This window comes from Zerene cesonia, chromosome 19, assembly GCF_012273895.1.
Source record: "Zerene cesonia ecotype Mississippi chromosome 19, Zerene_cesonia_1.1, whole genome shotgun sequence".
In the NCBI taxonomy this organism is placed as follows: domain Eukaryota; kingdom Metazoa; phylum Arthropoda; class Insecta; order Lepidoptera; family Pieridae; genus Zerene; species Zerene cesonia.
The window spans coordinates 2,621,407-2,647,793 of NC_052120.1; the positions used below are offsets into that span (position 1 = coordinate 2,621,407).

The 26,387-nt window shown below is 31.0% G+C and overlaps 2 protein-coding genes across 3 annotated transcripts in view; one reads left to right on the forward strand and one right to left on the reverse strand.

Annotated features, from left to right (window-relative positions):
• The window catches only part of LOC119834199 (dnaJ homolog subfamily C member 10-like), a 53,995-nt gene extending 30,376 nt beyond the window's left edge, over positions 1–23,619 (forward strand). Inside the window, exons 3-26 of the mRNA XM_038358524.1 lie at positions 1,217–1,433; positions 1,671–1,816; positions 3,489–3,612; positions 5,301–5,415; positions 6,440–6,657; positions 6,938–7,106; positions 8,184–8,284; positions 8,715–8,870; positions 9,243–9,451; positions 13,013–13,172; positions 13,656–13,869; positions 14,554–14,666; positions 15,389–15,484; positions 15,917–16,111; positions 16,440–16,631; positions 17,978–18,098; positions 18,456–18,656; positions 19,157–19,263; positions 19,462–19,627; positions 19,997–20,139; positions 20,559–20,683; positions 20,959–21,072; positions 21,217–21,304; positions 21,656–23,619. Of these exons, the coding sequence (XP_038214452.1) occupies positions 1,217–1,433; positions 1,671–1,816; positions 3,489–3,612; positions 5,301–5,415; positions 6,440–6,657; positions 6,938–7,106; positions 8,184–8,284; positions 8,715–8,870; positions 9,243–9,451; positions 13,013–13,172; positions 13,656–13,869; positions 14,554–14,666; positions 15,389–15,484; positions 15,917–16,111; positions 16,440–16,631; positions 17,978–18,098; positions 18,456–18,656; positions 19,157–19,263; positions 19,462–19,627; positions 19,997–20,139; positions 20,559–20,683; positions 20,959–21,072; positions 21,217–21,304; positions 21,656–21,928 (3,763 nt within the window). The 3' untranslated portion in view covers positions 21,929–23,619. The remainder of the gene's footprint in view (positions 1–1,216; positions 1,434–1,670; positions 1,817–3,488; positions 3,613–5,300; positions 5,416–6,439; positions 6,658–6,937; positions 7,107–8,183; positions 8,285–8,714; positions 8,871–9,242; positions 9,452–13,012; positions 13,173–13,655; positions 13,870–14,553; positions 14,667–15,388; positions 15,485–15,916; positions 16,112–16,439; positions 16,632–17,977; positions 18,099–18,455; positions 18,657–19,156; positions 19,264–19,461; positions 19,628–19,996; positions 20,140–20,558; positions 20,684–20,958; positions 21,073–21,216; positions 21,305–21,655) is intronic.
• LOC119834198 (PIH1 domain-containing protein 1-like) lies at positions 23,615–25,973 on the reverse strand. Of its 2 annotated transcripts, XM_038358523.1 has the most exons (6): positions 25,884–25,973; positions 25,641–25,752; positions 25,458–25,539; positions 24,739–25,310; positions 24,183–24,326; positions 23,615–23,713 (listed from the first exon to the last, which is right to left on the reverse strand). In XM_038358523.1, the coding sequence occupies exons 2-6, from the start codon at positions 25,707–25,709 to the stop codon at positions 23,681–23,683; spliced, it is 900 nt and encodes a 299-aa protein (XP_038214451.1). In that variant the 5' UTR covers positions 25,710–25,752; positions 25,884–25,973; the 3' UTR covers positions 23,615–23,680. The 2 variants fall into 2 exon arrangements, with proteins under 2 accessions (XP_038214451.1, XP_038214450.1); XM_038358522.1 differs by having other exon boundaries at positions 25,641–25,964.
• Positions 25,974–26,387: the final 414 nt, after the last annotated feature.

Consider the following 26,387-nt stretch of genomic DNA (forward strand, 5'->3'; position numbering starts at 1 on the left):
AACAAACCCTAGTTGCACTTATAAAATTATGGAAGACTAGCTTTCCGCGCGCATGTTCGCCCGCGTAGAATTCAGTTATAATGCGCGACGTGGTAAAGAGCAGCCTATAGTCTTTCCCAAGGTCTGGACCTAAAACTGAATATTCTAAAAAGCATGGTAGGTCCTTTCCCAAGTTCAGCTCCATCTTCATACCAAATTTCATCAAAATTGGTTTTACAATAACGAACTTTTACATAAACTTTCATCTCCTATTTCAACTCCTTCTACCCATTTTTCACGTTAAAAAGTTGCCTATATCCTTTCTTGGGTATTAAAATATCTCCATACCAAATTTCGTGCAAATTGATTCAGTGGTTTAGGCGTGATTAAGTAACAGACAAACGAGTTACTTCCGCATTTATAATAATTATTAGGATTACGCTGAAAGTAAAAAGGAGGTAGTTCTACAAATAATGGTTGCGTATTTGAACCGTGCGCCCCGACTTTCTTTGTATTGTGGTGTTGAATCACGGGTGGGTACTTTTCATAATGACCTGCTTTTCTTTTTCTGCAAAAATTCGTAGTTATTTTGTAACGGAGTGCATAAGATAGAAATTATTTGTTAATTTATCTGCTTATTATCCAGCACTGCTCGAAACGGTGAAGAAAAACGTCTTAATGAAATCGGTATGTCAAGAATCAAACGTTGTAATATTTCAGTGCTAATATATATAATATTTATAAGTAGTATGGTACTCTGCGCTTATGACAAGGTACAAAATACTTATGACACAACACATAGGTACAAAAATGGCTGTTCAACGATGAGTAGGTAACTCCACAGTTGAGGTATTTATTGCTTCCAAATACAATCGTATACGGGAACTGTCAATATTAATAACGAATATATGTAAATAATATGCAAACTGTAATTTTAATTATTAAGACATATTGTTAGTAGTTCAATTTAGGAAAACTAATACAATTTTCGTCAGGAGGTAGGCGCTGTAAGTTATAATACAAAATCCTTTTACAGCATAAATTGCTAAAATTTTGTATACAAATTATTCAGTTCTAGGTATGACAAATGACTGCTAACCGCACAATGTCCTTATTTGAGTATTGAAAATTGCAAATAAAATGCACATCTTACATAAGTCAAGTTTTTTTATGAGTAAATATTTATATATTTACTCATAAAAAATAAAACATTTCAAATACTGTAATAAATTTCCAGTGTAAATGGCGTCAAAGGTACCGTTCGCGCCGGAGATACTGTTTGTGAATTGAGCAAGAACTGTTCAGAAGGTGCTTTACAAACGTATCGTAAAAAATCCTGTTACATCCTGCAAGATGACAGATTGAACCCGCTGTTTACCGTCAGCGAACTCATGAATTTTGCAGCCGATTTAAAAATAGGAAACATGCTTACGAAGAAGTTAAAGGACTCGATAGTAAGTCAATTTGTTTTTATATAAATGTGTATTATATATGAACAATGTTGTAATATCAATCGACTAGTTAAACTTCATTCTAATTAATTTACGCTTGCAAATGTTTTGAGGTCTTGATAAGCACATTTCAAAACTACAAGAAATCTCACGTTGGTTTCTAAATCAGTATAAATCTAAGTTCTTTAAAACAATTCTTTTACAAGATCATAAGGTACAAATATGATTTAATTGTTGCAGATAGTTGATGTGTTAGAAACGCTCGGTTTGACGGGCACTGAGAACACTAGAGCTGGTAACTTGTCCGGTGGTCAGAGGAAAAGATTGTCAATTGCCTTGGAATTAATTGATAATCCACCAGTTGTATTTCTCGATGAACCAACCACGTGAGTAGCTAATATAAGTATTTTCTCTTAAAAAGGTATCGAACTAAATTCCATTTAATTTATGCTTCGTCTTGTTACCTTGAATGTGATGTCGATGGAACTGCATTTTGAGATTTCCAAAATAAAACTGTGATTGAGCTGAGATAAAATAAATAATTTGTCCATAAACCTACGTTTATGTAACTAATGCACTATTTACTTCTACATAGAATACTACGTATAAGTAATGCACTAGCTGGCATTGGTGAAATATTTTTAGAGTAAGGTAAGCTGTTACAAACAATTAATTCCTTGTCGGTGTTCGTGTTTATTTATTTATTGATTGCATTATGGATCAGCAACAAGACATATAGGAGTAACATAGCTTTATTAAATTACAATCAAAGACTTCTTTTACAATTATAGGCAACTACTACTGATAAAAATAACATTAGATAGCAGAAACACAGTATGCAGATAACAGCAAATGAAGTATAAACAAAATAATTGTTTAAAATTAAATTATATAATGCGAAAATATACGTATTATAATTTTGTAATTACGGATTTGGTAAAAGTGCAATCGAAAGTAATTCTTTCTTAAACTTGTGCATCAATAGCCTTGTTATTGCCAGAATCTATTTTATTATATTCTTTGGCAAGGCGAGAAAGGCCTGAATAATGGCCTAGATTGTAATTTTGGAATTTTGTATGGATCGGCATATATTAGAAGTGCTAGTATAGAATTTTGTAAACATATAAAAAGGATCACTTTTTATAAACTGATATTACACACATAGGAGGTTTGAACATTGAACATAGCTAGATTTTACTTAGCAACAGTATTCATTGTTATGTTCAAAGACGCTGATGTCTAGTATAAGAACTGATGCTAATTATGAGAGATTATTTTACTTTTTATGTGCGCTGTATTGTGGGAACAAAATTAATTATTTACTTTGAAGAATCGCATGTAATGTAACCCAATGCCACGAAAAAGGAAACGAAGTTTCCTTTTTGGAACACTAATATCTTAAGAAAATGTAGATTTAACATAATAACGCACGTTTTTTAATGACATATATTTTTTTACTAAAGTCTATCCTGAAGATTGTACTCAATCAGTAATTATTGTTGAATGCGTTCAACATCGTGGGCAAAAAAGTCAGTTCCGCATCCAAAAAATATGATTGTTTAGTTCTAAAATATTTTACACGCACGCATATAAAGCATATAAAGCAATGCATTTTTACAATGCAAGTGCAATTCCAAACAAATTATTGACTTAGATTTATGATCTACTAACTACGCCCCGCGGTTTCACCCGCGTAAGTCCGTATCCCGTAGGAATATCGGGATAAAATTTGCCTATATGTTATTCCAGTTGTCCAGCTGTCTACGTATCAAATTTCATTGCAATCGGTTCCGTAGTCTTTGTAGTCTTTGAAAGAGCAACAAACTCACACACATGCTTACAAACTTTCGCATTTATAATATTAGTAGGATAAGCAATAACGAATATATTAAAAATAGAAAGAAGAATTTTAAACAACACTTCTCGAATCTATATGAAGTTTTAGAAAAATTTTACTACAATTAAAACATTTACTTTCTGTGCGCTGTTTCTCTAATGCTATTAATATAAGGTTTTATTCATTCTAGCAATACAATATCAATTTTTTTTTTGTTTTAGCGGATTGGACAGCCTCACCACAAGCCAATGTATGAGTATGTTGAAGGAACTAGCTCGAGGCGGGAGAACAATAATATGCACGATACACCAACCTACCGCTCTCATCTACAAAATGTTTGATCAGGTAACATTCTACAAAAGAAACAATAAGACGATAAGTTGTTTACTGTATTTTATTTTAAAATCACTGCAATTAACTAAATAACGTTGTATGTTTGGGTTTTGCAAATTTTATTATTCACTGTAAAGTTTGAAGCCCAATTATACTAACGAACATGCTAATAAAATCTGACTAAAAACGTATCTCGGCTTTAAAGGTTGTTGTTCATAGCGAAGTTGTCTAAACTCTAAAGGTCTCACGATTTTCAACTGACGATAAAATGATTAAATGCTTTGGAATTTTTATTCATATTACGAGCTAGTTGAAACAGGACAGACAGAAAGTTGATCTTTTTGATATATTCAATGATATATTAAGAAAGCTTTAAATATTCGCTATTTGGTAGAACCTATATGTTTGAAATATTTTTTAAAATGTATTCAAATACCTGATTGGGGTCAAATACCCAGTCAAATACTGTAAACAGGAATCTCTGCACTATCGTAGGAAAATTTTAAAAGGAATGTCACAGATTCCAAGAAATCATCAAGAAGTAATTTTAATTAAACTCATTGATATATAATACAATAATTGTTTGTAATGCAATTACGAGTAAGACGAGCTTGAGATCACCGTTTCTTCCTTAAAGTTTGAATGTGAGTGAAGGTCGATTTGATGGTTTTCATTGTGACTGTCCTAAAACATAATTTAAATCAAACCCGATTGTCAATATACTAGAATATACAATCGCCAATTGTTCTTTATTAATTTTGTTACTTTGCTTAAATTTGTCTTTTAAAATAACTTTTATAAAAAATACTCCGTCATTAAAAATTCATGGTGTCATTTTGCAAACTCAAACTCTGTTTCGTAATAACTGTCCAGACAATATTCTACATACCTACCTATGTATAATTTTAATTTGAGTACTTATATCCTATTTAGAAACACCTTTACGGCATTTGGTTATACATATTTCATTTACGCATTTTTTTCTTCTTTTGCATAGTTGTCATAAAAATACATCAGCATTTTTAATTCACACATATGTTAAGGCTAGTCATACTTTTATTATTTTTAACAATTATTGTTAATAACATACATGATTTCAAATAACTGAAATACTCTAATTCAAATTATCTAAATTTTCTCAATTATTCTGATTTTTATAAATGCTTGTATACATAAGAGAATTATGTAATCCTGACAATTCTAAACAGAATAATAAGATAAAACGTGTCGGTTACTATACAAACATTAGTTTGTAACTATACAAACTAATGTTTGTATAGTTACCGATCGTTGCCAAGTGTACAAAGTTTGAATTAAACTTTAAAATTGATTCTAAAGAAGTGGGTTAGAGAAGGCATACAAACATAAAATTGAAAATAATAAAAGGATGATGATATCCAGCGGCTTACTTTATTCTGTTATTTGACTAATGATATAATCATTAATATAGATAATTAACACGCCGATCACGATTATACATTTGTTTGTATTTCGATTGCTTAAACTAACAAATGTGATACAGAGTATAATGAATATATTTGAAGCAAATCCATCTCATGCCATTCTTCCGTCTTCTCTGAAAACTATTACATACATTTAAAACTTATCCCAAAAATACAGTTACCACGTAAATTAAATCTTCGTGTGATTATGGAGAGTCAAATCTACGCATAGCATTTTATTTAATTTTCTGTCTACAGGTATATATTTTAGCCGAAGGAATGTGCATTTATGATGGTCCCAGTGACAATACCGTCCCATATTTATCGACGATGGGCTTTAACTGTCCGGTGTTTCACAATCCCGCTGATTATAGTAAGTTGTTTATTTCAAAAGTATCCAAATTCCATGTGAATTTTGTTACATCAAGGATTCCAGAATTAAAATTTATTTTTCATGTTATTGTAGACGTTTATTACTGCTATAAATTTTAAATCATTTTGGTAGATATTCACTTGGATCGTATAAAAAATTATTGTTATGTTTAAAACATGATATAGATCTTCTATATACCATTTCCTTTAATATCATTTTACTACCCATTCTATTATTATAGTCCTCTATTGTACCCCAGGTTGTCTGGATAAAATCGCTCTAAAGCGATAAGACTTGTACTTAGTGGTAAGCTTTTACCTATTTGTATCTTTTCTTTTTCTCTCCTGTTAAATAAGTGCAATAAAGAATAAATAAATGAATCTTCCATAATAAAAGTGATTTATATGTATTCATTAACATAGTTTATTAGTTTATTGTTATATTTACATTTACATTTTTTGCACGAATGCAACAGGCAATTAATACGGAGGCCAACAAGGAAAATAACGTGGAATAGTAGAAAAATAAACATACTGTAGTTAAATATGTAGTATACTCATTAAATGCTTATAATTTTTTTCCGTAACGTCAAGGTAACCATTGCAAAGATCTGTCACGTCTGGCCTTGTCATGTCTATCAAAAGAGATGAAATAAGTATTAATATAAATAGAACTAAATGACTATTTTTCTTTAATATGAAAATAAAACTGACACTTTGTTGTTATTTTGGAATGTATTGTAAACCTTTCTACCGTTCAGTATGAATAGTTACCCCGATCAAATAAAAAACAAACCACGAAATATATTAACAAGAAATGAAAGATCACCAAACAGCTTCAAAGTAATTTAGAAGTATTAACATATGAATAATAATCGTAGTAAAATTTAAAAATTATTCATTTTGAACTATTAACGAAGCATATAAGAAGGATAAATGGATACCAAACAAACCTTTTCTTTGCAAATTCAGAGGTCTCCTTCGCCAGCCTTCACCTAACTTTAAAACAAAACCAATTGTTTCAGTTTTAGAAATAGCGAATGGAGAATACGGTAATTTCAATGAACTCCTCGCAGCAAGGTGCATAAGAGACCAAAAGTTAGAAAAAGTTGTCCAACAACTTGAAGAAGAATCCGCAAAGTTTGCATGTGGAAAAATGTCCATTATTGTGAAGCAACCGCAGGAGATTCACAAATTTGGCGTCCTGTTTAGACGATGTCTGATTCAACAATATCGAGACTGGGTGAGCAATTAGTGCACAAAAATAATTGAGAGGCTAGCTGCAGGGCAATGTGAAACCCGTTGATCAAGGGACATAACCTATTAAGCCATCTCAACTACACCTAAATTTTCTTTTTGTTTTCATTTAACAAACAAATATAAGAGCTTGTTCTAAAGTCTTTAGATACAACTGATTGTACCTAAAGATTTTGCATTGTAAACCAATACGCATTTTAAAGTCCCAAATACACAGACTGATATTTAGGCAACTGAAGTATTGAAAATCTGTTTATTATTTGCAGTCAATGACACATCTAAAAGTTGCACTGCATGTCTTGATTGGTGTCCTACTTGGGTTATTATACGACAATACTGGCAGCAATGGGTCGAAGACATTCAACAATCTTGGGTTTCTGATCGTATCTGTTACCTACTTGTGCTATACATCTGTGATGCCTGCCGTTCTTAGATGTAAGCTACTCTTTCAGAATACTTCTCATATAACCTATAAGATATTCATAATGTATTTTAATTTGTTATTGAAATTTCTAATGTTTGTTAATGATACTACTAAGGAATAAATTTTAAAATACAAACCAAATATTAAAGGCACGATAAATTGTTATGCTATTTTATGTTTTTAATATTTTGTTCGTTTATGTTACCTCGCTTTGAAAGAAAGTTGTACTCGTGAGAACCAGAACCCGAAGAGTTCTGGTCTTAAAAACACTTCTTCGATAATATTAATTATATTTAATTTAATTATTTTAATTTTTATTAATATATTTAATTTATAATCTCCATGACCGCTTTTTTATATCTTATACCTTTAAACGAGCAATTCTTGTATATATATATATATATATAATTGGAATCTCGGAATCGGCTCCAACGATTTTCATGAAATTTAGTATACAGGGGGTTTCGGGGGCGATAAATCGATCTAGCTAGGAATTTTTTTTTAGAAAATGTCATATTCGTGTTTTATTCGTGTTTTTTTTTTCCTGACATCTATTGGTGAATAATAATACTATTTTGCTTCGTAGCTAGCTGGACAACTGAAATAACACATAGGCACTTTTTATACCGATATTCCTACGGGATACGAACTTACGCGGTTTCAACCGCGGGTCACAGCTAGTTTAATAATAAACAGAGATCAAGCAAACCGAAATGCTAAGAGTCTTTTATCAATTATTGTTAATTGTTATCATTGTTGACAAATATTTTATAAAAGGTCGGCTTATACCGACTCTTGCGATAAGTATATTATAATCGAACTATTAAGTAATCTGTGTTAGAAAGGTGGAGTAAATAAAGAATAAAAACAATTACTTTATATTGTACAAGTTACCATATACGGTTTGACTTTATCCGAGAGTAACAATATTATAAATCAAAAGTGAGATATTTATTAAAACATACATTAGTAATGACACATACTGGTCACTGCTATAAAACCAACGTAGTTTACTTCCATACTTTCAACTAGTCATACTTTAAAATAGTATGAAAAGATTGGAAATCAGTTTTAATGTAAATTTTCAGTTCCTGATGAATTGCCTGTGTTAAAAAAAGAGAATTTTAACAATTGGTACAGCTTGAAGACTTACTACGCGGCCATTTTGGTAACGACAATGCCGTTACAAGTAAGGCAAATATTTAATGTAGTTTAATTAGCTTTAATTTTGTCCACACAACTCGTATATACTTAAAATTAAGTCCTGTTTATTAACTTGGCTGAACTTTGTTTAACCTATATTAAGTCATAGTAGGTATCACTATATCACTTGAGGTGGTACTTCGCCTGGTGGTGAGCGACCATCACTGTCTCTAAATATTTCCAGAGGGCCTCTGCATGCTTCTATTGGAAAACTGATACGGTGCTGGCCCAATTGGCCGAGGCGTGGTCGAACATAACAATAATTTTATTTTTTTTATGGTTTTTATCATAAGATGTAAGAAGCTTAATCTCACATTTTAAAAACCATATCCAGCATAAAAGTTATTTATTTGTATTGATCTCTAAATTATTCTTTTACATTTTTAAATAATATTAAGAAAATTTGTATGTTTCAGATTTGGTATAGTATAGTGTACTCCACGCCTGCCTACATACTCACAGGCCAACCTATCGAGCTATCTCGTTTTTTTATGTTCGTGTTTGCGTTGGCCAATGTTACTTTGTTGGCCGATTCGATAGGCAACGTTATTGGAACCTGCGTTAATCCCATTGTAAGTATATATAGCTTCACCTTTGGTTGTTTATAGTTTCATTAAAACCAACAAAATAAATCAGTCCATACATGTTTCCACTGACAGAGACACATGCCTCCTATGAGGGTTCAGGTTGTAATCCACCACGAAGCTGGCGAAGTGCTGGTTGACAGATGTCGTTTTGAGCAGTGGTGATACATACATCTATTTGGGTCTTATCTTTGCAACTAACTATGCAACATAATAATTCCTTACTTCAATTACCTTTGTTTGCTGTTCTTATAATATTATGAATGCGAAATTAACGCTGTCTGTCTGTCTGTCTGTCGTCTTCACGCCCAAACCACTGTTAAATGTGAAGCATGTCAATTATATTTTTTTAATCCACAGAACGGGACATTCCTCGGTGCAATAACAACATGCGTGATGCTTGGATTCGCCGGGTTCCTGGTACTGATACCGCATATGCATCCAATTATGCAATTTGTGTCTTATGGATCCTTCATGAGGCACAGCTTCGAAGCTGTCGTCATATCTCTGTACTCATTTAATAGGGTACCACTTCATTGCCCAGATGACGTCACCTATTGTCACCTTAGGTAATTATAACAGATGTTTAAATGATATCGTATTTTAAATAGATATTATGTCTTTATGTTAATTATCAAACACATTTCTTAAAATTAATTGAATAAACAAATGTTTGTGTTTAAGTTTGAAGTTAAACTTAATTTAAATTAGCTTTTTTTTTGTTCAAATAACACTTGTTGAATCTGATTAATGCTGACTTAAGGTTAAATATTAACCAAATCCAATCTATGTAATCGTTTCTTACACAATCACAGGTATTATTTAAAAGGTACTTTTAAATATTTTGTCATTAATTAATTAGGAATATATTTGTTACAGGTATCCCAAAGAGCTTATGAAAGAACTCAGCTTAAACCCGGATAACTATTGGATTGACATAACAATTCTCCTAACAGAATTTGTTGTCCTCAGGATAATAGGTTATTTAACTTTAAGGCGGATGGTTAAAAAAGCAAATTAAAAGATTTGGTATCAGTTATGAGCATGAGTTTATATATATTTTTTAACCCAAACGAATATAGAAAACATAATCAAAAATCGTGCAATCGAGCAGTCATAAATTTTATTTTTATGGCAGTAAAAATTAAAATTACTTACTATGCAACTATAATTTACAAAAACAACCGTTCGGATTAAATTTCAAATTAGACTTAGATTTTCAAATAAAAATTCGCTCATTTCACTAGTTCGCTTTCATTTATTAAATATTGAATATTTAAATTAATCACAGAAACTAAGAGCAGTTGTAAGACATCATCCTCCGGTATATTGTGTATACCTGTATGTTTTATGTAACCGATTCTGTAAGACTCCATTCTGGACTCACTTTAAACGGACAGATTTTATTCAAACTTTGTAAACTTATCAAGGAGCAAAGACGATACAATAATTTTATGAATAAAGTTTATTTAATATTAATCTGATATAAATCGCTACGAATAAATTATTTCCTTATTCTCTTTACAAGACCAATAGAGACAATTCGGTTGATTGTATTTCTATAACTATATTTAATAATTATATCATATATCATACACGAATTATACTTTATGTTATAAATTCTTTAATATTAATACGTTTTCCTATTTAATTGCTTTAGGCATATCATAAATAGATATTGTAACTAATTATCCAAGCGTATGATGAGTATATCATTATCATATTGATCAGTGATGTCACTTATTTTATTGTTTCCACATTCCTTATTACACATTACAAAAAATTGGTAGTAATATCGTCAAATGCGGTCGTTTATTGTTATTTCTATGTCGTCTAGAATGAGAAAACCATTTATTTATATTTCATGTTCAAATCATTTTTAAATATAAACAAACGCAATTAATTATTGTTTTTAAAATCACGGATAATTAGGCTTGCCTATGTAATATATACCCACGGTTAAAATCTCGAAGATTTCAATGATGGGGTCTTCATAGAAAACCACTAATCAGATTTTCAGTCCCCAACATATATATAGGTTATCATTTATTTTGAATTTATGCACACCCGATCGAAGTCGCGGGCACAGTTAGTAAATTATAAATGATCAATACATATATAGCACAATCAAAACAGCTGATAGACCAATGTCTGACATAGTTAAAGTCGTGATCTATTTACTTTTTAGCAGATTTCTTACGATGAAAATAGAATATAGGCATGAATGCCTATATTCTATTTTTTAGCAAATTTAAGTCACGCAACCAGTTTGATTGTAGATGGAGTATGGTTTAAGAATTAAATTTATTTATAAAATCTTGTCACAAAAAAAAAACATTTTTGTATACAATTTTATATCGCAATAGGCAATAAAAATCCTTATTTTTAGATTATCATTTGTTGAATACAGTTTCTGATAAAACTATTTCATAAATATTATCGTTAAGAATATCTTGTAATATATATCAAATTCGGTCCCTTTTTAAATCTGTTCCTATAAAATAAATTAAATTTATATCAACACCAATAATTTTTAGACACAAAAATTCAACCCAGTGACAAAATTCTATCTTAGTTGTTGTCTCCTATTTGAAAATTCTTTGCTTCAGGTACTTAATAAAAAAAATCGTAGATAGGTACTAGATTTGTGAGATCCCTTAAATTAAACCTTCTCAAACCGATCCTATTGCAAAGTTTGTTCTTTGCGATTCGTTAAAAATGCGTTACAGACTTTAAGATTTCACACACAATTTTTTTTAGTTACATATCTACTATTAAGGGTTTATGTTTATTTATAAGATGTCGTTTATGGTTTAGTAGAAACAATTGCATTTATTTGTATTGTCTTCATGAATTCATAACTACTATGTGCCCTCTATTACCTAAGAATAATGATATAAGATTGTACATTTATGCCGATACTGCTCAGCCTTTAACATCATTCATCTCTGATGAAGTTACATAAACAAAATTAGTGATATGAAATATGTTGTAATGTGTTTACTTTAGAAATAAATTAATTACTGTGATTCGGTAGGTACTTATTTTGTTATAAATAATTATTATGCGCATACCTATGATATAAATTTCTCTCTTATTGTGTATGTGTTGCTGATATTGTTACGCTATTTGTGAAAGAATGTGATATTTTATTTGTATTTAAAGATACCGTTAATAAATGATATTATCTTTATGTTTTTCTTTTTGTTATTTAATCAAAATTCATAATACAAAAAACACATATTATTTTAATAATACCAATTCACACTTCCAATGAGCGGATGCCGGACTTCGCTGCTAGGTGGCGCCACTAACGTTCTTACATCGTTAAGTTTCATCAATGTCATAGCATTTTTTTCTCTAGAAAATTCTAGATACATTTAACTCCAGGTATCTGTTCCTTTTGCAAAAAAGGTAATAATTCAAGAAGTAGAATAGTATTGCACTGCAATGTAACTCGTCAGTAATGTTTATATGTTTTAATAAAAAGCTTCTACAATATTATTTAAAAATTTCAACATGTGAAATAAAAAAAAATGTGTTTGAAATTTTCTTGGTATACATATGTCAGTCACAATATTCGTTAATTCCCTTTATAGAACAAATATTCATATATATTAATACAATCGAACTGATAACTCATTATTTTTTGTGTTTGTTAGGCACCTCAGAAATTTTGATTGGGTGAACCGATTTTTTTGAATATATTTATATTTGCAAGCTGGTATCCGTACCTTTCGTAAAGAAAAAGAAACCACCAGGTCAAACCATTACTGTCAAATAAAATTGACCGACGTCACGTACGTGTGGCGACAGTGACACTTGTTGACAAGAAATGGTTGTACGTTTACTATAATTCAGCGCTCTCCGCTGTTGTTGAAATTTTCAGTCAATTATTTAAAACCAACAATGCTCATAACTTCTGGATTTTAAATGAAACTGTTAAAAAAATATGTCTTTTTAATTGCACACGTAAAATAATTCACGGTTTCGAAAATTGAGCAAAAATAAATCGATAAAGTGCAAATTTAATTTAGTTTACCAATAGCGTCATGTAAGTTTGATAATTAAGATTTTTATTATTTCAATTCTAAAGTCGTGTCTCTTTTTTATCTAAATACAATTTACAGGTACAAACTAATTATCGTAAGTTTAGTTTTAATGGGAACAGTTGATCTCAGTGAAGTGAGTTACTATGAAATATTGGGGGTATCTAAACAGGCCTCAACTCAAGAGATAAGGCAAGCATACAAAAAGTTAGCTATTAAATTACATCCCGATAAAAATTCAGTAAGTATAACATACACATAATTTTTCTTTATTAGCTTTATTAACTTTTATCCACATCAATTTTGTCTAGAAATTTTCATAAATACATTGTTAGAACTACCGCGATGTTGCGGCCTAGCTAAATGAAAAATATAATCGTACATTCTTCAACTATAAAATGATTACTATATTTTTTTATATATAATATTAAACAATACTTCTGTATGTGATTAAAAAGTGTGTTGAAATAGCCTAAACTTTAAGATGGAAAGTTGCAAATAGATTGTGTTGTAATACATGTGGGTGTAAGTGTAGGTGGTGATATGGTACTGATTAAACTGAGCTAGTTCTCGCTAATGTCCAGTAAATTAAAGAGAATTAGTATGTTTTGCACACTTTGCTGTCAATGAAAATAAATAAATCACATAAATTGTGGTTATATATTATGATATATTATTTTAACTTTAATAGAAACATTTAATTAATTTTTATCAATTATCTCAGAATGAAGATGAACAAGAGAGGTTCTTAAAAATAACAGAAGCCTATGAAACTCTCAAGGATCCAGAGAAAAGACAGAATTATGACAAATATGGATCGCACCAGGCTTACACTAGGAAGTATGATTATAATTCACAATCGGAATACAACAATTTATTCATGAAAGGATTGTATCATAAGGACCGCAATGTGGAGACTCTGTCACCAGCAACATATAGTGAGTGGTGTTCTTTTTTTCAGCAAATATTGTGAAAAGAATAGAACTTTCTTGTGGGTGGAAATAATTTAACACGCTCATTTTTAATTACTCATTACATTGATATGTCATACTTCATAATTTAAGTTATATAATGTACCCAAAGATAAAATAATTTCACTCTTGAAATATTACACTACTGATACTGTTTCTTTATAAAGAAGTAGCCGTCCACCCCGGTTTCACCCGTGGAACATATATAGCCTATAGCCTTCCTCAATAAATGAGCTATCCAACACTGAAAGAATTATTCAATTCGGACCAGTAGTTCCTGAGATTAGTATGTTTAAACAAACAAACAAACTCTTCAGCTTTATAATATTAGTATAGATAATACTATTAAAACATTGATAAATAATTGTAATGTAATATGTGTATAATTTCCAAAGTTTGCTTTTGCTACTGAATTCATTCCTCAATTCTGCACCAGTATATGAAATCTTTGTGCGAGGGATGAAATAATAGGTGAGGCATGTAAGAGGTGTCTCCAATTAATAGAAGTTTAGAATTGATTCATGAGTATTTTAGTTTAGGGTATGCTACAAATAAATACTCATAAATATATAGTTTTAAGACCAACTCTAATAAAAATAAATATATATCACATTCACACATCACATAATCTAACCCATTATTTATTTACAGAGAATTTCTTTACAAATGACCCCCTTTTTATCAATTTTTACTCACCATTCTGCCCGCCATGTCAAAATTTGGCAGATGACTGGAAGAAATTTGCTGAAGTGTATAAGGGAATTGTAAGTATGTCAAACATATTATTTCACATATTGCTCTTATAAAATTCAAAAGCACTTTTATTAAATTTATGATAATAGTATAGTTATAATAATAGTAGCATAAGGCATATAATAATAAAGCAAAAATTTTAGCTTATTATTAAAATAAATTTAATTGATTCTATTCCTCCTCCTCTGATGTGTCTCATCATCATCATCAGCCCATGTTATATGTTCCCACTGCAAGAACTCAGGTCTCCTATAAGGGTTAAGGCCATAATGCACCACACTGGCTAAGTGTGGAATCCCTTCACAAGCAGTTGTGATATGGGTAATGTGCAGATTGAAATTGAAAAATCTATTCATTTCTTGCACGTTCATCTGGACTCGAATCCACGACAATTGTAGGCCTAGGTCACACTGAAGTACCACAGCCTGTGTTTAAATAATTTAACAGAGATAAAAAACCTATGGGAGTGTTGTGACGATAATTATACAAATATGTATAACAGAATTTGGTGTTGCATAGTCTACTTTCTGTGTCTTATAGTTGCTTGGAATTCTATTTGGATTTAGGTATTATTATTAAAATAATTTCATTTTACGTGATACTTCATCTGAAGTGAAGATGAATACTTCAGTCAATCTATCTTCTACTCTAATACATACAATAAAAAAATAATTCTTATGTAGATAGATATATATTAAATAATTTCAAGACACTAACCATACATATTTACCAGGTAAAAGTTGGTGCGGTGAATTGTAAATACTACAACTCGTTTTGCTATCACTCTATGAGGATAGGTAATTATCCATCGTTGTATTTTTATCCTAATGTAAGTATTGGTAACATAAATATCAGTGTTATATGTCGTGATATTTTTGTAGTATATGGTTCAGTAGTCATTGAAATGGATGCTAATTTTATTTTTCTTCCTATGCCATCATAGACGTAAAATAAAAAAATTGCCTGAATTAAACGCTGTCTACGTTTTTTTTATGTTATCTACTTGACTGAATGTTAGTAGTTGTTTTTTTGTTTTGATATTGTATTTTTCTTTTTTGTTTTAAGTTACAATAGAGTTTTATTTATAAAGCAATAAATAATTCGAAGTTTATATTATTAAGTATTGGATGTAATATTCATTTAATGCAATAATTAACAGCAAGTTATTCTTTTTTTAGAAAATTATATTTTTATCGGATATTCGTATAGAAGCATAGCGAATTCTACTATTTTTTAATTATGTAATAAAAACTTTTTACAGGGCAAAGACGGAAGCTTCGTGCATTATAATGGCGCACACACTTTTGAAGATCTGGAAAAGTTCGTTATGAACTATCTCAAGAATAAGATCTCTCTATCGACTGTTGCGTTCATACGGGACACGGACACGCCCGTTGTTTACGTGATTGATACTGATATGGATGAAAGGATACTTGTACGGATTGCGTTTAGATTGGTGAGTATATACTCAATTTTTTTTCATGCATTTTTTAGAACTCTTAGATCCTAGGTTTTAGAACCATTAGATCTCTTGCTCTTTTATAATCTCTTTCTATTATAGGTGAGATGTTTATTTATAGTAAATTAAATTTTTAGCATCACAATCTTTTTATAACATGTTATGTTTAATCTAAAATATAAACTCATTAAAAAAAATGTTTGTTTTTTTTAATTTCCATCTACCTGTTAAGATCCACATATACCAAGATTTTATTATACTATTTCTCTATATATGTATTTCGAGAAGATATAAAATAACTCTAATATATAAATTTTTTTCACAGTATTATGTGGCGACTGTAGTTAAAATTGAAGATGACATGCGCAAGATGCTCGCGAAAGATCTAGAAACTACTTTCGTTCTCAAGTACGGTAATAGAACTGTATTGGTGAACAGCACTGATGAAAAGGCCATTGTGAAGAAAGTTGTTGAATCACTACCGCAGATTGAACAAGTTGGCTTGAAAAAGATGCAGGTATTGTTCTGTTGCAACAACTATATAATTGGTATAAAATTTCATTCCTGTGTGTTTGATAAAAAATATGTCGAATAGATAAAAACTTTATCTATATATATATATATATCTGTATATATAAAATTCTCGTGTCACAGTTTTCGTTGCCATACTCCTCCGAAACGGCTTGACCGATTTTGATGAAATTTTTTGTGCTTATCCGCTATCTATGAGAATCGGCCAACATCTATTTTTTATCCCCCTAAATGATAATAGTAAGGCAGAACAGCGTTTGCCGGGTCAGCTAGTATATATATATATATATATATATATATATATATATATATATATATCTTATACCTTTAAACGAGCAATTCTTGTATATATATATATATATATATAATTGGAATCTCGGAATCGGCTCCAACGATTTTCATGAAATTAAGTATATAGGGGGTTTCGGGGGCGATAAATCGATCTAGCTAGGAATCTTTTTTAGAAAATGTCATATTCGTGTTTTATTCGTGTTTTTTTTTCCTGACATCTATTGGTGAATAATAATACTATTTTGCTTCGTAGATAGCTGGACAACTGAAATAACACATAGGCACTTTTTATACCGATATTCCTACGGGATACGGACTTACGCGGTTTCAACCGCGGGTCACAGCTAGTATATATATATATATATATATATATATATATATTGTTAGAAATCAAAAAAGGGTTGTGTTTAATATTAATTTGAACGTAATAAGAACTGTCTAATTCATGTAGTCAGTTGATAACAAATCGCAGCCAGTCACAAAGACTATTTACAAAGTGAGGGTAGTTGGGTCGAACGAGTACCGACACCTAAACGAGTTTTGACAAGTTATGAAAAGCGACATCTGTATCGTAACTGATAATTATTCACGCACCATATTATTTAAACACAATTGATATCTCATAATATTGATAAATTTAAATTTATGTATTTGACTTTTAGATTTGTGACTTCTGACTACTATATAAGTTCATTCTACATATAATCATACTTATAGTGTGTTTCATTTCGAAAAGTAATGTTTATTAGCCGTGCCGGCTCCCCCCCGGATTGACCTGGTCTAAATACTCAATATGATATGGCCTACATAACTCCGTAAAGATGTAGCTTTTTAATGGTAAAATAATTTTTTAAACCAATTCAGCAGTTGTTGAGTCCAGCACAGAAGTTGTACTTTTACTAACATACAAACAAAGAAACTAATTTTTTCTCTTTATAATTTTCTACTTTAGATAATTCAAAGATTGTTTAGAAACCTTTAAAAAACTAAGCCTTTTTGCAAACAAATGAATGTTTATTGAATAATGGACCTTATTTACAGGACATTAGATCTCAATTACGCAACGGAGGTAGTACTCCCTGGGTTCTTTACTTCTCTACCAAAGGAGATGATAAGTTACCAGTGTATTATTTGAAGTCTGTTATGAAGAATATGAAATTTGGTATGTTATTTGTTTAAAAAAATCCTTACACCTATTTGAATTAAGAAACTTGTATAGAATGCTCTACAATATAAGTGAAGTCCCGTGTCCCCTAGTGGGGTATGGGGCAGATGATGTATATCTGTTTCACTGATCGATTTTCTTTAGGGATAAGTAGGTGATCAGCCTTCAGTGTCCTGCCAGACCATTTTTTTTTGTGCGTACCCACCGGGAATTGAACCCAGGACCCCTCGGTTCTACGCTCACGCGTTAACCACTGTACCAAGGAGGCGGCGGCGACGGTTCAATATAAGACGTTCCTAAAATAGATTAAGAACAATTTCATATTATAGTTATTATCTATTGTTTTGTTTGCAGGAGAAATAAACTGCGATAAGCTCGGGGAATTGTGCCATTCCTTGCAAATTAACAAAGCTCCATCGTGGGGTATCCTCAAACCGGGTGGTGGTTACCAGAGGTTGTTCTCGGAGCCCACACAGGAGCTGCTGGAGAAGTCCGTGGACGCCTACAACTTGCATACGCTGTCTGCTTCTGACTTTAAGAAGATTCTAGATGACGGTAAGATGAAAAACTCGAACATGAACTCGATTTTTTAATAATGGCAACTGTGTGAAGTGTATGTGATATGCGAGTTTTGCAAACTAAGATTATTCTCAAAAAAGAAAAATGCAAAAAAAAAAGGTGTGTGTGCGATTCACACACTATAGAAGTGAAACTTCAGTAAATCGACAAAATAATGAGATGAAGATATATAAAATATAAAATAGTATGTATATTTCTGTCTTATTCTTTGCCGGCTTCGTTCTACACATTTTTGTATTTGTGTCTCTTACCTGTCGTTTTTCCGTTGCATCAGGTTTGAAATCACAATGATTCTAAAGAAGTTTCACTTCAACAAAGTCTATATTTCATTACTTGCAGTGCTACTGTCTGTTTTTGTTTTTATAAATTCATCAATAAATGTATATTTGCAAATTGCGAATGTAATGAATTTAGCTCAGAATAAACATAACATATTCAGTATTAGCATTTTTTAAATTTATCAAATTTTTTCATAGATACAACGACTTGGGTGCTCATAGTAGCCCCGTATAAGGTGACATGGCAACACATGTTGGAGCCCTTTGTAGAATCAGCACTAGAATTTAGAGAAGCTGGTGTCAGTGTAAGTTCTATTTTTTTTTTTTCAATTATACTACTTAACCGACACGAAGAATCAAAAATAACATAAGCAATAAATTCATAAATTCATAATGGGTTATAAAACTATGCAAAAGCCTTTCATTCTGCATCGAATCGCGTAAAGATAGATGACATAATTTGTAGAATTACAAAGTTACACACAATATTTATCCGTTTTCAGTTCGGTATAATGATCTGTACCGTCCATACGGATGACTATTGTCGCAAAGTATCTGGCAACACTGCTTTGATCGCGGTGCAAGAAAAGGGCAAATTACACAAATTTAGAGGAGAGTCGGACAAGGAAAGCATCATCGAGTTCGTCGATCTGATCAAAGATATTGACAGTAAGTAATAGCATACAGCAATGCTAAGTAACTAAACCACAGTAATGCTAGCAATGCAGCATTAAAACTACGGAAGAATCTGACATAGTTGTGATCTTTTGCTTTAATAGCAATACTTAGGCTATAATAAATAAATCATATTTGATTTGCATATTTATTCGTCATTTGTTTGTTATTCGATACGGAATATCATCATTCGAAATATCGGAAGGTTTAGTTTTTCAATTTAAAATAGGAGGTCATTTTCAAAACGAGCTTCCCGAATATCAGTAGCCAATATTTACATCAAGTTTATCATTGATAAACTGGCACACGAAAAATTCTCAAAACAATTCTACCGACCGCTTCTGATAATCTAGAACATTCCAGATTTCGGTTTAACGGAAGAGCAAGTGCTGGAGATAAGCGACGTGTGGAGCAGAGAGCACACGTGGCTGGTCGCGTTCCTGCCGCGCCACTGCAGCGAGGAGTGCGACAAGCTGCTGCACGAGATGAGAATATCTTCGAAGCGGGTAATTTTGGACCTAATCGCTATAGAAATAAAGTTTATTTTGCAATTATTCGTTTCCAAAAATAAAATAATTAACGGCAAGGCGAAATTGCAAGAATCGTTTATAAACTAATTATGATTTGTTGTCAGTTTTACTACTATCATTTATACTGCCTCTTCAATTATTACTGGATACCCTTACTTACTTGGAAATTGAGGCCGTAAATATTCATTACTTTTGGTACGTTTCGTATACTACCTTAAAGTTATGCAATTAAGTTTAAACGCGTTTGAGCACAGTTTTACGTTTGTATAGGACTGTATCTGGTTGCATTTACGGATCTAAATACTTATTAAAATGATGATGTTAGATTTCCGAGAACTTTTATTAACATCAATGTATTAAAACCTTATTTGCTAAATGTTTTAATTATTTTTTAGCTTCGGCCGCTGAAGTTCGTCCGTGTTGGCGCTCTTTGGTGCAAACCAGAACAAACCGGTTTCTGCCAGAACATCCGTTCGCCAACTCTCCGACTGTATCCTTTAACTTCGGGACGACATTTTACGTGAGTAGTAGTTATTATTATACTAATATGGGAGGTGGGGGGGACCTTCTTAGTCGAAAATTATTTTCAATGACGTCCAACGCTTCTGGAACGTTTTTAAAAATAATTTGAACTCCTAAAAACTATTTTTTTCTTTGATAGGTATATTATTTATTTTTATATCATGTTTATAAGAATAAAATATTTATGTATGTTAATTACTCTTTTACGAAAAAACAGTGAAATTAGTAAAAATAAATTATTGTTGCAATAAAATTATACATTTTTTATTGCAGTGTATCACTTCAGCAGCTATCTAAGGCACCATACATATTGGAGTGGGCGCTCAATCACATTGATGACTCTATCGTCAAATTAAACTCGCAAACCTTTGACTATAGGGTTACTGGGTAAGAAGTTTTAAATAGTTCATGCACTATTGCATCAGAAAATTAACTTGTTTTTTTGTTGTTTTTTTTTTTCAATATAAACCTTTTTTTTTGTTATATCTGTTTATGTAACGTTTCTAATGAAGTGCTTTTCTTCCTTTTCAGCGAGCAAAAGCCCTGGATTGTATATTTCCATTCACCGAGGTGCTATAGGTGCTATGAGCTGTATCCTGATTTTGCAATCATCGCTCATGTGAGTCATTTAACTCAAAGTGTTATATTTGAGAAAATATTGCTTTCATTGTCTTTTGTATACGTAATAATAATTATTATTTTCAACAAAAAGCTTAACCGCTAAAGTTCTAATAGTCAGAACCAGACAAAATTTAAATGCGACCATATTGGAGGTACCAGCTTTCAATTACAAAAGGAATCATAAAAATTTTAACTTTTTCTTAAATAAAATTATGAAGTTCTTATAGTCTATGCCTCGGTAGTATAAAGTCTGGTAATAAGCTAAGTGTATTTCTCACCTTCTGTTAACATAAAACTAAAATGTAAAACAATTGAACATATCATACAAATGTGTATATTTTAATTCCAGCATCTCAACAATGTGGTTAATTTCGGCAAAGTGAACTGCCTGACCGAGCGACACGTCTGCCAACAAGAGTACATCAACAGCTATCCCTCTATACGGATCTATTTGAATAAAAACGAACGCCAGCCATACAAGGCAGTAGTAAATCTGCCAGTCAGCGAATATTCCCAGCTTCTGTCCGATCTGAAACCCCATTTGAGAGATTACAACGATGATATTTTGGCCAAATTCGAAAGTATTAGCGTTAAAAGCCCGTACTTCCGCGATGAATTGTAAAACATTCCAACGATGAGGTGTCGTTTTTCAATTATTATATCCATTAAAATATAAGTCTGTAGTGATTTTACATGTCCGCCATATTGGATTTAGAAAGGCGTATTGTAATCTGTAGAATCTCGACTGTATCTGAATACCTATATGTTTATTATCAACGTTTTTACACTTTTTTCATAAATTAGTCTTTATTGAGTCTAATATTGAGAATGTTGGGAGGTAAGATGCGAAATGTAAACGGGACCATATTGAAAGTAGTCCTGTTGAATTCTAAATTCGACCTTTGGCGGCAAATAGTGGTAGCTAGAATGGAATTGAAATTTGGGATGGTGGACGTATGGGAAAATAATTGTGTGTAGATCTTGAATCAGAATTCTTAAACACGATCTGATGTTCAGTGGTATAACATATTAAGTTAACTATGTATTCATATTTATGTTATTATGATCTGTTATGAATAGTTATATATTTCATTGCAATATTAATGTTATTAATAAAATGCAATCTATTACAAGCACTCTATACAATGCGTAATCATTTAGTAGTTTTTTTTATGTGATACTTTCTATGTTAAGATGGAGTAGAATCCTCCAGTCTTTATGACATTTACCCCATTGCATTGCATTGATATTTGTTTGAATAATCTACTTCTTTAATTTACCCAGAACGTAACGGAATAATTAGGGCAGCTCAAATTAATAACAATGCAATAGATGTTTGTTTACTAAATATCTTATTTTTTAATACCTATACGATATTTAAATGATTACTTTATTTAATGCTTTTTGATAATTTATAAATAAAGTTATCAATTCCATACTGGACTTCCTTGTCCTCTTGGTCTAAAATAATAATTTTTTTTTTATAACCTTTTAGTGTCTAATGACTTTTATACACATCTGAATGTTAGTTACTATATTAAATCAATAATTATTATGAGTAGGTCGATTAGAAAACTATTTAAAATTTGCTTGCGGCGCATCATCGATAAATATTTTGATGATCATTTTATAAATGAACAAAATTTTATACTTTTCATAATTTTATACTAATTCACCACTACTTTAACTAAATACTTTCCTTGCATCGTAACTTTGATCTATTCTACAAGTGTAGCCTATGTCAGTTAGTCAGCTCTCTTACAGTAAAAGAATTTTTAAAATCAATTCAATAGTTTTTGTGTAAAACAAAAACACATGTACATCACAACATTATAAGAAAATATGGCCGGTTCTCGTTCAATTAAGCTTCATTGCTATAGTTCACACTGTCTAATTAGTAAGACTATTCAAGTATTTAGCGCTTAATAAACTTCATTATTCAGTATTAATTGTTTGTCAATTACATGTACTAACAATATGTAAAGAAATAGCCTTCAACATATTTGTATGTACTTTGCAATTCAACTCAGAAATGGATAGAGATTGTGACGCCATAAAATCATTTAACTAAAAATAATGTTGCATTAAAATTTAATGTTAGTCAACCAAAACTAACTAATTAACCCACTTTTGAAGTGCAAAAAGGATTTCTAAATAAATCGTATATTGCAAACAACCTAAGGCATTTGACTAATATGTAAAATCATTGACATTCCTATTCTTAGTTGAATTGAATAGTATATAATGACATATTTTAACTGTGACCACATTATACAAAATGATTAAATGAAAATAAAACTCAATAAAATTGTACCTATATTAGTTTTATTTCCCATCATATTAGCATTAACATTTCGGACTTATTCATAGTCACTTAGTGGATGACAGGCATTTTAACAGATAACATCTGAAAGAAAAATTTACGTTCATATAAGTATAGATCATGACATAACAATGAAGACTATATCAAACAGAACTTAAAAATAAAACTACTCTTCCAATCAAATAACAAAATATAAGCTGTTACAAAATTATAACACAAAGTAAACTTAATTTTTTTTAAATGCATTTTATGTTTCAGCCATGGAAATATTGGAATAAAAAGTAGCCTAAGTTGACTTATTACATCAGTTATCTGCCAGTGAAAGTTTTGTCGAAATCGGTCCTGCTCGTCCAAAGATAAGCCGAAAAGACAGACAAAGACAAAAAACGTTCCATGGTATATATTCCATGTATATATCCTAAATTAATTGAGTCATATGCAGTTATTTCAATATTATATACAGACACATCAGTTTGTTTTACTGGTATAGATTAAATACAAATTGATATTATGAAACACATAGAAAAGATAATTTGTAATAAGAAATACTTACATCATAATTCCTATTCAGCTGGGCATCAATAACATCCTGGTCGACACTGCACGGCAGAAAAAAGTCCACAGGCTCATATAGACCTTTTGAATCCAACACAATTCTGTCTTCACCCACTTCTAGGTTAAGATCTTGTATGTTTACCTAAAAATTAGATAATATTCATTTTATCCCTTTAATCTTATAAATGCAAAAGTTTGTAAGGATCAATGGATTTTGATGGTACTTTGCAGTGATGTAACTTCTAAATCAGAATAAAACATTTGCTCTTGCCTATGGGTGAATCTTTGCGGCAAAACCAGTTTAAATACCTAATTTAGAGTAAGTGACACGGCAATAGTGTCTGCGAAGTTTCATTTTTCTATAGATTTTCAATACTTACTACCTAATATGTGAAATATTATGAACTCATATATTGATATCACATATCTACTATTATATATCATATTCATTACAGAGCAGCAGACCTAAATATATATAAATTTTTTGTACAAAAGCCTTATGAAAAGCTAGAAAAATGTGAAATTAGATGGATCAAAAATTTAAAAATACACACCGATTCTGGTATCTTAAATTCAGCCAGCAAATACTCAATCTCCCCTGTTGGTGGTTCCCTCCTTAATCTATAAACAATTTCTTTCTTCGCAAGGACAGTCTCAACTTTTAGCACTGGTTTCGTTATTTCCTCAATCAGTGGCTTAACTTTCTCCTCACATTTTTTCACATCCCTTATTTGAATTCTATGCGATTGCAGAGTTCCTATGGACTTCCTGTGTTTAAGTACAGCATACTTTGACATATCTGCTTCAAACTGGTATTTATCTTGCAACCCTTCAAATACAACTGTCAAGAAGAAAGTCTGGAAAAGATCGTCTTTCTCGATTTTAGTGAAGAAATCGGGGTTAATGGCTACATCATACACTGTTGCTGGTATGCCAGACTTGTCGGGTTCCATTCTGCCTTCCCCAATGCTCATTGGTACTCTGTAGCTGGAAGGATCTTCTGAACTCAATATCTGCATCAGCTCTTCATTTGTGATATCACGGGGACATGGTATGGCATCAGTTAAGCACACATTAACAAATAGTTTCTTGTTGTCTGGTTTTGTGAATGTCTTAACACAAAAACCTAAAAAGTAAGAAAAAGGTGTGCTCAAGCAAAGATATTAAATACAATACTATGATTTTTCAATACGTCATAATTCAAATTAACTATTTTGTTATAAACATACTAAAATAAGAAACTGCTCTTCCAAATACGAAAATAAAGTTCTACCTGGAGTGGGTTTAACGATTTTATACGGTAAGGTATCGGTAGTCGCAAACAACTTATTTAATTCTTCTTCCATTGGATTTTCCTGTAATTATAAAACTTTATTTAATTATTTCTAATCAATTACTAATACGTTACTAGTACAATACGTAAAAGATGTAAGAATAATACAGATATTCACAATACCTTCACAATACGCATATTTTTCTCCATGATAGACGGATCTACGTCTAGTGTTATTGATTTTTTGGTCATCTTGTTTATCTATTGTTACTATGGTGATATATATAAAACTGCACTGAAAGTTTTGAAAATAGAATATGCACTTTAATATTAACTGTGTAATTGTTTTTAAATATCGCGGTGTAATATTTCATTAATGTCTTTATTAATCAGAATTCTTGATAAATTAACAAACAAAGTAGGTACCGATAAATTTTCACAATACAGAAAACAGAAATCTGAAACAGCTGACTTGACGCTTGCGGCCTTACACCAAACTTGACACTTGCTTGCCCACAGATTAATCAAGTAGTTGTTTCCTCTCCGACACTGTCATTCATATACCTGCTGAACTAGTACTTTATCTGTGATTAGAGCATCACACAGTACCATTATAGATGTAGTTATTTATCTATCACAGCACCAAATGTGTAAGTATTTATATTTACCCACAAGTAAGATATACCAGGTCAGTGCATAGTATCTATGGGCTTCGTTTTAAATCTAATTTTACTAATTTTAGAATAAATAAAATAATCATTAATTAAATGAAAAGTGTAAGTTAACCACTGTAGTATGTTTGAGAATGCACTTAATATATAAATAATAATACTATGAAACTGTATTTCTTGTGTTGCGCAGTACTGAATTTATTTAATAAGTACCGTGTTGATTAAGGGTTGAAAAAGGGGATTTATGATTTCCTCGTAT